Source organism: Amblyomma maculatum, chromosome 1 (genome assembly GCF_055883805.1).
Source record: "Amblyomma maculatum isolate TAMU_Amacu chromosome 1, ASM5588380v1, whole genome shotgun sequence".
Classification (NCBI taxonomy): Eukaryota; Metazoa; Arthropoda; class Arachnida; order Ixodida; family Ixodidae; genus Amblyomma; species Amblyomma maculatum.
Window position 1 is genome coordinate 418,295,033 of NC_139344.1, and position 12,299 is coordinate 418,307,331.

The following is a 12,299-nucleotide window of genomic DNA, read 5'->3' on the forward strand; positions in this document are numbered from 1 at the left end:
ATAAAAAATAAGAGAATAAAGAAAATAAAAAAAAAATATGAAAAGTGATAAAGCCTAGCGTGTGTGAAATGCTATTCCTCCATACCCTTTAATGGCGGAGGTGTCCCCCGGTGTTGCATCAAAAGCAAACAGCGCGTTCCGCTGAACGCGCACTGGGATGCATCAATTTTCAAGAAGCGGTGTCTGAGCTTACCGGTAACATCATCGACAGGCAGGCTGTGAGCAAAAAAGACAAAACTAAATACAAAGTGTGCCCGTAATTTTTTACGCATTAGCATGACATGACTCTAACCTTACAGCAGTGCCGGCGACCAGCCATCGTTTAGGCAACTCGTTTTGTGTGGCAGTGTTACCGCAGTAAGCCGAGAACAACATTAGCAGGACCGATAACTCAATATCGGCGCAGTGTTACAGGTTATTTACCGACGGTCGCCGGCAGGGCCTTTGAGAAATCGACCAGCAGTTTATAAAATTCGCCGAACTCGAACTCTACAATCTGTCGACAGAGGATTAATTTCCAGCATATCAGCTGAGAAAAAAAAAGGCCGTAGCGGGTATTAATCCGGTGAAGAAGAAACGACGATCGAGTTTAGCGGAAAAAGATGAAAAGAAATTAGTACCTTAACTCCACTATGTCCTTTTATGTCATCTCGCTAGCTCAGATGTGGATACTTAGACATTAACTGCGCGCCCTAAGTCCTTTTACCATAACGGACTAAGCATGAACACGTAAATTTTGATTTGATTGACAATCTTTCTTTCAATTTGCTGCCTTTTCACCCTTCTCCACGCGTAGGGTAGCCAACTGGGCATCACCTAGTTAACCTCTCTGAATTTCTATTATTATGTATTTCTCTGTTTTTGCGTACCTTTGCTTTGAAGAGAATTATGGGCGTTGCTTCTCCCCAGATGAGTTTCGAACCTACGGGACCCAGCAACCGAAATATTGATTGTGTAAGTGGATGTGTGTCAAGAATTCTGCCCGCGAAAATAGCGGCGCCAACAGCACGCTTCCGTGAACTGTCCCATGGATACTAACATTGCAGGGGGTTTAAAGGTACAATATATACCAGATTTTAGAGTTCAGTTATATACTCCTGGAATTTATAGTCTGAACGCGTGCGAAACGTATAGGACCATCGCAAACTTCGCATATAAGAAAACGAACATATCAGCAGAAATAAGTAACTTCACTTTTTATGCAGATGGAATTAAAATATTTTCTTTCGTGGTATTTCGCTTGGTTAAGGTTTTGTGTCCAATCATGATGGCGTTATGTCGGCAGGCTGAGTCGGCTGAGGGTGTGGCACTTGGCAGACCTTGTGTAGCCGTTTTGACATTCCACTGGCTAAAGGTGGGCAAGTAAAGGACAAGCATGGTTCTAAAGGCTCCGAAAATTACCCATTCGCAACTAATACAAGGACAGTGTTCGGCGACAGTTATCCTGAACTCTTGTTCCGTGTAAATGATTATTTTATCCCGCACGACGTAACAAGCAGAGAAGAGTAGTTTTTATATTGCCAACCCCAACAGCGAGGCTTACTCATTTTTAATGAGTAATCTTAATTTTAAAATTTAAATTTTTACTCATAATGAAAAGTTGATGCCTTTGCTTTTTGCGGCAGGTAACACCTTAAGACTGCACTTCATCACTGCTGGTTCTTCGCCATCCCAACGGGATATTTGGTAAACAATAAATGTAGTTCCTCTTTTGCTTTTAAGTGCCGATTTCGCATTACAGATGGAAACAGACCACATTAGTCACATAAGCACCTAGTTCAGGTACCTACGCAGAGTTTTAAGAGCGGCATGCAATGATACGGTGATATACTTGAAATTAGCCTCGGTGCTTAGCCCTTTGAGATGTAACTGGCCATGACTGTTTTTGTCAAATCTCCACTATGACCACATTGATGATCGGATTTACTGGCTATTAACTCGTATCGGAATATAAGCATCATTCTTGTTGCTTGTGGGCGTCAAAAGCTGAGACTAGATGCAATGTCAATATTAGTGTGCAAAAAATTCGCAGAAATAATTTATGCTCTCATGTGCCACATCGGAGGCTACTTTCTTCTCATCGTGTGTTCTTGACTGGAGTTTCCCATTGCGATAAATATTCGCTATTTCAACGTTTCCACTGTCAACTGGACAATCTTGCTTCAGCAATACGCACAATAGATTGTTTGGCTGTTCTTTGCCAGCGAGAAAGGATCCTGTACATTTGAATACGCAAAGCCCCATGAGCCTTGCCTTGCCATCCCTATCGGCAACAGGATTCTTTCCACGTGGTCAAAGCGCGTGCCGGACAGTCTGCGAAGAAGTTGCTGGCATGAGCGCTGCTGGGACTGGGCCGCAGACCGCTGTTGCTACCAAACCCAAAGACGACATTAAGAAACGCACCGACACGTTTATCATCGGGGCTGTGCTGGGCAGCGGTCTCATCGCCATAGTGCTCCTAATCGGCGGTGGGTTATACAATCGACGCGACGAGCAAATGGTGGGTTTTGCTGAGTTCTGTTGTCCCGACGAAGCGAGGTTGCTGCTGGAGGAGCTCAACGCCAGTGTCGATCCCTGTTCGAGTTTTTACGACCACGTATGCGTGGCTAAGTCCCACGACTCCGCACCCTGGTCAGCTCCATTCGCTTTGGATGAAGAGTTGAAGATTCACTGGAGCATCATCGAGAACCTACCAGACGCAGCTAATACTTCTATAGGGCTGACACTTTGGAAACTCGGTCAGAGCTGCGCCAGGCAGGACTGGAGCGTTCAGTCTGCGTTGCCCGAGTACACGAAGGCTGTCCTTGCTGCAGCCAACCTTTCTCGCTCCGACGTGCCTTTGCGGAATCTCACGAGACTGTTTCAGTTCATGGCCGTTATGGAGTTTAGGTTCAGTGCACCTGTAGCAGTGTCCATGAGAGACAATAAGGTGGATGTATCGCATAATGTATCTGCGCTAACGTTGAGGTGGCGAGGAGTTTCGGCGAAGGAAAGAGTGACTGCGTGCAAAGAATGCCTAACTGCGATTTTGAAAGCGCTAAACAATGGATTTCAAGTTAAGGAAACAATTGCCCGTTTTGAAAATCTTGAATTACCCCCTCCTGATTACGCTCAAGATGAGGGCGCAGAACAAGCAAGCCTGGATGACATACCCTTCTTTGGCCTGGATGAAGAGGCATGGCGTGCCATTCTGAGGGATTTGATCCGACCAATATTTCCGAATGCTAGAGTCTTGAAGCGGAAAAAAGATGGTAAAATCGACAATGTGGTCGGGAAGTTTGCCCTAAACATTACTATTGGAAGCCTTTACGTCATCCAGCACACTGTTACCGAGCTCTACACTTACAATGAGCACGATAGCTTATACAACCAAATGAGAGACAAGCGTCAGTGTTTAGCTAACACTTGGAAAGTGTCCACCATGGAGGAAGCATTTCGTGCACAGGTCGTGAGCGGTGGTGGAACTCCCGGCTACTTAAAGCATGCCTTCGCCAGAATAAGTCAGGCAGTTGAAGCTAAGATATCATCTCGGTCTCTGTTTTCTACCGATCCAGATGTTAGTTCCGCAATTAACCTCGTGAGCCAGTTTTCACTCGAGCTACCTGATGTGAGCGGCGTCATCAATCGACCGCCGCCACGAATGACTTCCTCATTTCCGTGGAACTTGCTGCTCTCGCGCTCAGTCGACTTCGACATCACCTGCTTTCGAACTGCGCGCAGGCTGCAGGAAGTTAAAAGTGATTTGGCATCGCCTTATGTCAGGCGACAAGGTCTCAAGATTGTCGTATACGCTGCAGCCTACGCAGATCTCAGGCTGTGGAAGAAATACACGCGCCCCATGGACTTGCCAGTCGTCGCGGCCTTCATGGCCAAGGAGATTTGGTCGGTGCTGTTTGGGAGAAGCGATCTGTGGTCCAATAAGACTAAGCAAAACATTCTAGACTTGCAGAACTGCTTCCGCTACACCAACAGGGATAGAAACCCTGGTATCGGCACTTCCCTGAACGAAGTCGACGGCCGGGGTCTGGCGGAGTGGGCTGCAGCGCTTGACACTGTAGTAGAAGCTCTGGATGCGATCAAATGGAGCCGAGAGGGACTGCTCGCCGCGAATACACCGATTTCGGAGGGTCGGCTATTTTACCTCAAGTGGGCAATCTACATGTGTCACGTTCAACTTCCGAAAGGTTTAAATCCCGCGGATAGCATCAACGCACCGCTGAGACACACGACCGACTTCGCGGCACGCTTTACTTGCCCCGCGGGCTCCCCCATGAGTGAGCGGACATGCGTCGCTTAGCTAGACTGCTAGTTTGAAACACTGCTGATGTATTTATGGACGTGAATGCGTGGGAACGGACGTAAATGCGTGGGAGCGGGTTTAAGATGGCTTGTGATAGCTGGAAGAATAAGTAATTGCATAGAGGATGGACTTACTCTCTGTGTGTAAACGGGATTTAAACCCTAAAGTACCAGTGTGGAGTGTGTGCTAAAGCATGTATGATCTAAATAATTTACACAAGATTTGAAAGTATTTCTTGATCTCCGAAATATTACTTTATTAACTGTTCCGCATACATGTCGCATTTTTATTTTTCAGGTATTTCGCGAGAAAAGTATGCTTCTTTCCAGGGCGATGTATGCGTTGACCTTTCGAAAGTATGAAACGAAATTGCACCAGAGGACGGCCGCACGGCCATACCGAGTTTTTCGGAAACATCGCCAGATGGCGCTGAAGTAAAGGTAATTGTAAAAATGATTCGCATTACCGTTTTTTTGTTTTTCATTGCGTGAGCGCTCGCTGTAAGCACGGTATACTGAGGCCATAACGCTCTTTTGAACAAAAAATAAGTGCAGTAGATGCATTTTGACGGATTTATTATTAAATCCCTCAAGCCCACTTTGCCGTAATTTGTTCACAATTCCAGATTCAGGTAAACAGGTAGCGCAGAAATGTCAAATATATATTCGTAAGAAATACAACGTCTTAGTTATTCTAAGCTGGAACAAATTTGACTTCAGCAGCGAAACCACGCTTGAACCTTGCGTATGGCCGGTACTCGATGATGACGTCGCGCCCCTCGGAAGTGACCACATTACCAGGCTTGATTTCATCGCTGCAGAATCTGCGTGAGTAAAAGAGGATTAGCGAAACCTAATGAGAAGTGTTCTGCTAAAGCAATTCCTTCTACTAGTGGCAGCGCTGTTGTCTGTTTATTGCAGTCATTTCGCTTATGTCATCCCATCGCTGCGTAACTAGTTGGCACGCATGTAGTATGCAATGGTTTATCACGTTTTCTCGAAGCAGCTATTAGTGCCCCGCAATAATACTTCCGAGCAAAGCCATTAAATTCTTGCCTAAACTGATGGGTCTCATTGTCGTGAACGCGTTCTATTAGGAGGAGGATTCCTTCACAACTGTTAGCAACTCACATGTCGTGGTGGTTTGCGAACTCCCAGAGGGGGCATAGTGTCAGTTGTTGAATTATTTGACTCCTGAAGATCCGCGTGCACCAGACGGTTTAAAAATTTGTTAATCGTGGGCGAGCTCTTTCGTCGAAGGCTGCCCGTTCGTCACGCGGTAGGATGAAAGCGGCCATGACATTGGCGCGTACTCACGTCTGTCCCATATACAGTGACTGAAGTCTGATTTCGAACCGGTCGTAGATGCAGAACCTGCGAATCCGGCCGTACAGGTCGAAGGCTCGGAACGTGAGCTGTACTTTCATGTTGGCTGGAGCCTGCAATGAAGTTGCGTGTCAGGATGATGCAAACTAGAGCGGCTAACACGTTCCTAATCTCACTACTGGCACAAGCGTGCTCAGCTGCTCTTTGGGTTTAACAACCTTAGCGACAACTGAGTGAGAATGTAGCTGCCACGGGAAACGATTAAGCTGCTTGCAAATCGTCAGGGTTTCAGAACGGCTGCAGCAAGACAGACCTTGCAAAGAGATAATAGCGAGAGACTACTGTCACGAATGCTAATGACAATAATAATAATAATAATAATAATAATAATAATAATAATAATAATAATAATAATAATAATAATAATAATAATAATAATAATAATAATAATAATAATAATAATAATAATAATAATAATAATAATAATAATAATAATAATAATAATAATAATAATAATAATAATAATAATAATAATAATGGGTTCGCAGGAATGGGAAGGCGCAGTATCTGTCGCACTTGCTTCGTGACACCTGACCGCGCCCTAAGGGAAGAGAGGAAGTTGGGAGCGAAAGCGGAAAGATACAGGGGTGCCAAGTGGAGGGCTGCAGAGTAACTTCGGCCACCTGGGGATATTTAACCTGCGCTCACATCTCACAGCACATGGTGGTGGTGGTGAAAACGTTATTGAATAGAGCGAGTTACAAGAGGTTGCTCTGAGGTCAGGCTTTGTGCCCTTCCCCTCAAAAACACTAGGTGCAGTCCCTAGTACGGGACCTCAGTGGCTTGCGCTTCGGCCATTGCTCGTTTGACCAACGCCTTTTGGGCTTTCAGGTCGTAGCAGGCGAGTAGGGTCGCCTCCCTGTCCTCTCGGGTAGGGTTTGGGTTAGGTGTAAGGGCAGGGTCGGAGTGGTGCGCCCACACCATGTGGAAGAGATCCGAGGACATTTCTCCACAGTGCCGACACACCCCGGAGAAGGCACTGTCAAAGTGTTTAAGTGACGCCGGGCACATCATGGTGCTCGTGATGAGGCACCATGATGTGCCTCATCACGCTCCTCCACTCTCATTATTCATTTACACGGGTGGGGGTAAAAATTGGGAAATTCCTTACTATAATTCTCCACGCACAACGAATTCCAGCTACAAAATAGTTGCGGTCCCAGTCTGGATAATGCAACAGGCTGTCATGCTTGTTTGTCACTGCAGCGCTTAAGGCGCTCGTGTAAATGAGCACAAGGGAAGGCTGTTAGAAAGGGATTGTACCTGTATCCACCAGACACAGACGCCGTCCTGCGGCCTCTGGCCTCTCGGGTATCCGGGAGATACGATCGTCTTCTCACGGATCACACGGCCGCCACAGTTGGGTCGAGCTGCAGCACACCACGAGATAAACGTTGATTTCAAAAAGCTTTATTCGACATGCAGATAGCTTGCTTTAAATTTTCTTGTAATTTCTAAAAATATGTAATTTAATTGAAACACCTTTACCACGGATGAAATCACTGCAAGGCGGTAAACTTGAGTCGCTAATCTTTTTCTTGGTACTTTCTAAAAAAGGGATCTCTTCGACACAGGGGTCGAAAAACGAGTCATCTAAACTGGTCATAGCACATCATCATAGCACACTGTCATATTTTCGGTAAACGTTTCTAAATATTTCGGTTCCGCTATGCGGAAGATGGAAGTTACATATGAATCGCAATAAACAGTAGTCGCTAGACACGAATATTAGAAATATACATCAAGTCTACTTTGTCAAGATGATAGAAGAGATACAAAATCAGGCTGCTCGTCTAATTACAGAAAAATATAGCTCGCTGCTGAACCTTTCTAACAAATATTCTATCAGTCTCGAAAGCCTGACATCCTGACATAAGGAAGGAAGATGTTGCGTTTTTCGCAGGCTATACATAATTTTTTCCAATTCCCAATATAAGTTATTCGTGATCATCAGGATTAATACCAGGAGTGAACATTAATGCGGCGGTCAGGTTCTGTACTCTTTATAGGCTTGTTTACGTGTTGCTTTGTTTGTTCCAAAGCAATTATTTTATTGCATTACTAAAATACGCACAACACTGTCTTGCTTGCGTCTGTTACCTCTTTTAACATTTACGTGTCTCACTGCGTTGCGAGATGACTCGCTGTTCGCCCCCTTATATACATATCTCAATAGCTACATTTAGAGGTAAATGTAACTGATATTGATGACCTCAAGGTCCGCTTCCCTAGACATTAGCAACTGTTCGAACACAGCTTCACCGATGGTTGCTGAGGGTAACAAACTAGATTCCAAGGGAAGGAAAGCGTAGCAGGGGGCGGCAGAAAGTTAGGTGGACGGATGAGATTAAGAAGTTCGCAGGGGTCAAGTGGATGCAGCTAGCACAGAACAGGGTTAAGTGGAGAAATATGGGAGAGGCCTTCGCCCTGCAGTGGGTATAATCAGGCCGATGATGATGATGATGATGCAATTAGGAGAAAACTGAGGCCTCGTGTCAAATGGCGAGCGGATATATAACACTAATGGCTTTCTTTTATTTTCTTCCTTATCGCTGCAGATGTGCAACGTTCTTCCTTACTCCACACTGAAGAGATTTTGGTGCTATAGCAAATTACTGGTGTGCACCAAACATTCCTAGTTTTGCTTTTTGATGCTCAGCGTATGACGGCGGTAGTACAAACGAGAAGCCCATGTACCAATTTCGAGAGCTTGCCTGAAGTTAGGATGTAAGTTTATGCTATGAATCTCAGGCACGAAGTCAAAAACAATAAACGAAGACCAAGCAGAAATATTCTGCTCCGCGCCCTAGATGCGAAGGTAACTGTTCGAAGCTCCAGTCAAAGCACTTGATGAACGATTTTCATCATCTATGTAGATAATGACTAAATTACGGACGGTGGAACTAACTGATTGGCAGCACGTTTCAGTGCTTACAACGAGCCTCCTCTCTGTGGTTGCACTCGTCTTTTGCAGCTAGAGCTACATTGGCCACAGTCTCGCCATTTCGCCGTACCTGTCTGTGCCTGTCCATGAGAAGAAGAAAAAGAAGAGGGAAAAAATAAGAATAATACAGATAACTGCGAAATTGGTAGGGTAAAGGCGAACGAAAACGGCGAGTTGCCAGGACAGAAGGTCCGTTCGAACGTTGTGACGGCGGTATACCCAAGAGTTTGACGTAGAGATGATGTCATACCACTGGAAGTCTTTTACACTCGAATGAGAATGGTCAACGACGAGAGGCATGGGGGCTCATACGTGAAGTGCTTCCTCTATGGCATAAATAAAGCTGGAACAATAGAGCTCACTACTATGCGCAAAAGCCATGTCTCTACTTTCAAGCCGAACCTAATTGAGTAGCCATACAAACTGTTCTCGCGTAACTCCAGGTTTAACCACAAGCTATACCACAGCTAGTTTTTTGTTTTGTTCTTTGTGGTGCGCCCACTATTCCTGCTCAAGCAAATAACACTAAGAAGAGCTCTTAATGGCTGGCGCAAGTAATTATTGTTGTTTTTGCTGTGACTGAAGGAAGAAGGATAAGAAAATGCATGGGCCTGCTACTGGCTCTGTAGCTGAGCCATTTCCGCTGCCTTGATGCGGACAGATGAGCAAAAAGCTGAAAAAGAAAAAGAAGAGGAAGAGAAAGACACAAGTCTCAACAGCCGTTATTCTAAACGGATTATTAGAAGATCATTTAAAAAGTCTTTCTGATAGTTTAGATGTAGCTACTGACGCATCTCAAAGTAATGAAAAGGCGGGTGTGGGTATATGTTGTCCACATTTAGACTGGTCTTTTTCTGTACGGCTTCCGGACTTCACCCCAATTTTTGAGGCCGAGTTTCTGGCGGTGGTACTCGCTTTGCGGAAATTAGACTCCTCTTTTTCTAAAGTGGCAGTAATTTCCGACTCTCTATCCTTGTGTTCATCTCTCTCTTCGTCGGTGGATTCTGCAATAGTAAAAACCTTTGTCTCCCTGATCCCTAGACATTTGAAAATTGTACATATGGTATGGGTCCCAGGCCACAGCAATGTGACTTTAAATGAATATGCTGACAATTTGGCAAAAGAGTCCCTTAATGGCCCCGTATTATCTATCCTTCCGGCGACCGCGTACATCACCGCAGCGAGGTTTCAAAGAAACGTCCTATTAAATATAAAAAATGGACATCTTTTAAGATCTGATGACTACCTGCATCTAAATTATTCTTGGAATAGAAAATTATGTCATTCACGGCAACTTGAGATTTCACTAACAAGGCTGCGATGCCGTATCCCACCTTTAAATGTCTATCTTTACAGGTCTGGTTTGGCACTGCCTCCCGTCTGCGCATTTTGCGGTGAACAAGAAACATTAGATCACTTTTTATTGTTTTGCCGCCGCTTTACTACGCTGAGAAAACAGTTGATGGAAAGCCCATTGCAACAGCTTGGCCTTAGTTTAAGCAGCCCGACATTGTTATCATTTGGCGCCACCATCCTTGGGTACAGTCACAGATCTGTGTTTACCGCCATGCAAAATTTTTTACTGGACTCAAATCGTTTGCCTTGCTAAATATTTAAACATCACTTGTTCTACAATTGTAGTGTCAATCTCCCGTGAGTGTTACCACTTTTCATTTTATATTTCACTTATTTCCCGTTTTGTTTCCTTTGCTCTACCCCTCAAATCATTTTTTTATGCAAGTATATTAAAAAAAATTCTTTGCTACCCAATTCTTGGCCGATCCCCCTCTGTGGGTATGTGTCATAAGTTATTTGGACAACAACAACAACAGCCGTAGCTGGCTAGCCTCCCCCCCCCCCCCTCCTTCCTCCCCGCCGCAAGCGGCAGTGACCTGCAGTGAAATCATGGAGTTTGTCAAACGTGTAGAGCCCAGGGGGTCAAAATACGTCCTATTCATGTGCTGCCGAAATCATGGATAGTTTAGTCATGGCGTCCGAGATCACCTCCGCGCGCACGCGCTCGGGGGTGATCTTGGAGGCCATGCCCTGTTTATCTTATTCCGTGCGCCACACTCATGATGGCACTACGTGCACACCAAGCCAAGAGGAAGTACAGCGGAAAAGTAATTCGCCATTCGCTTAACTGCGTGTTCTGTAATTCTGTAATTTACATGCTCGTAATTATTATTATACGCCACAATACACTTCTCTAAGGGACATTTCTGAGAAAACACCGCAATCAATAGACGCGCCTTTGTCCATTTCAACCATCTAGCTGTCGTGGTGGAGTGGTTAGCATGCCCGTCTCGCCCCCAGGAAGCCCACGTTGAATTCCTCAGGTCGGCTTTTTTTCCTACTCGTTTTTATTTATTAATGTTTCTGGGATTTTTCGCTCACGGCCAACGCCGGACGACACGGGACGGCGGCCGCCTACGACGACACCGACTTTTCTGCGACGCGGGGCCCTTAACTCTACCGCGTTAATTTTACAAGTAGAGAAGCCTGGGATACCCTGCTGCGAAGCGTGTACCCTGCGATCCCTGCGATCCAGCACCGCACGGTCGCCCCGCCGGGGTGGTGCAGTGGTAAAACGCCCGACTACTGTGCCGGAGTACCCGGGTTCGAAACCGACCTCGGCGGCTGCGTTTCGATGGAGGCGAAACGAAGAGGCGTCCGTGTGCTGTGCGATGTCAGTGCACGTTAAAGATCCCCAGGTGGTCGAAATTACTCCGTAGCCCTCCACTACGGCTCCTCTTTCTCTCTTTCCAGTTTCACTCCCACCTTCCTCCCTTCCCTTACGGTGCGGTTGAGGTGTCCACTGAAAACAAGCGAGACAGTTACTGCGCCTTTCAATTCCTATAAATCAATCAGCACTTCACGGTCCATCTGGCGGAAGAGGCCGCAACAAGCCAGGGCTACCTGCCAGCCTCTAATCCGTGGGCGCACGACTCCCGTCTTCCCCGGCACGCGTACCGAGGGCGGGAAGAGGACGCCCATTTCCGATGGAAATAAAAGTTGTGCAACCAACCAACCAATCAACTCATTTACGAAGCTGACCACGCCGGGTGACCGATTCAGGCGTTCGTGCGGAGCCTTGTTTGGCGCTTCCCCGAATGCCGCCCTACAGCATACAAAAGCAGATGAAGTAAAACAGGCATCAGCGGCGTTTCAAATTGTTTTGCAGGAAAGAAAAGGCGCAGTCTCTGTCATAATTCTCCGCGGACGCTTTAACCGATTGATTGATTGAATGTCCTTTATTGAATTGGAAGGCTCATGGCCATGGATGGGGATAAAGGGGAGTAGACAGAATCTTCATTGTTTAGGTCGTCACTCGAATCACATTGCTCTAACCAGGCCACTAAGCGAGCCATACTTGGCAAATATCATCTGTGTGTTTGCATCAGTTTCTAGAAGGGAACGGTAGTTCAGGCGGTAGGGTTCGATCTCGGGGCGTCCAGTAGAAAAAGCAGGGCATTCCCAAAGTAAATGAGATATGCCGCCGCAGGTTAGAGTCGTACAGTGGGGGCACGTAATCATTTTCTCCTTATACTGACGCCAGCGGGCCATAATACGTGGCGTGTAAGCCGCATGGGCGATGAGCTGATTCAAAAAGACTTCTTGACTTCGGGTGAGGTGGGTTCTTCTCGTAAAAGGTGGGTCTGGTGTGGCC

At 46.0% G+C, this 12,299-nt stretch overlaps 1 protein-coding gene across 1 annotated transcript in view; it reads right to left on the reverse strand.

Moving 5' to 3' along the window:
• Nucleotides 1-4,531: 4,531 nt before the first annotated feature.
• Nucleotides 4,532-12,299, reverse strand: part of LOC146209184 (blastula protease 10-like) — a gene marked incomplete in the record, with an annotated part of 36,156 nt that continues 28,388 nt past the window's right edge. Inside the window, 3 exon segments of the mRNA XM_084596869.1 lie at nucleotides 4,532-5,123; nucleotides 5,617-5,738; nucleotides 6,949-7,055. Of these exon segments, the coding sequence (XP_084452995.1) occupies nucleotides 4,994-5,123; nucleotides 5,617-5,738; nucleotides 6,949-7,055 (359 nt within the window).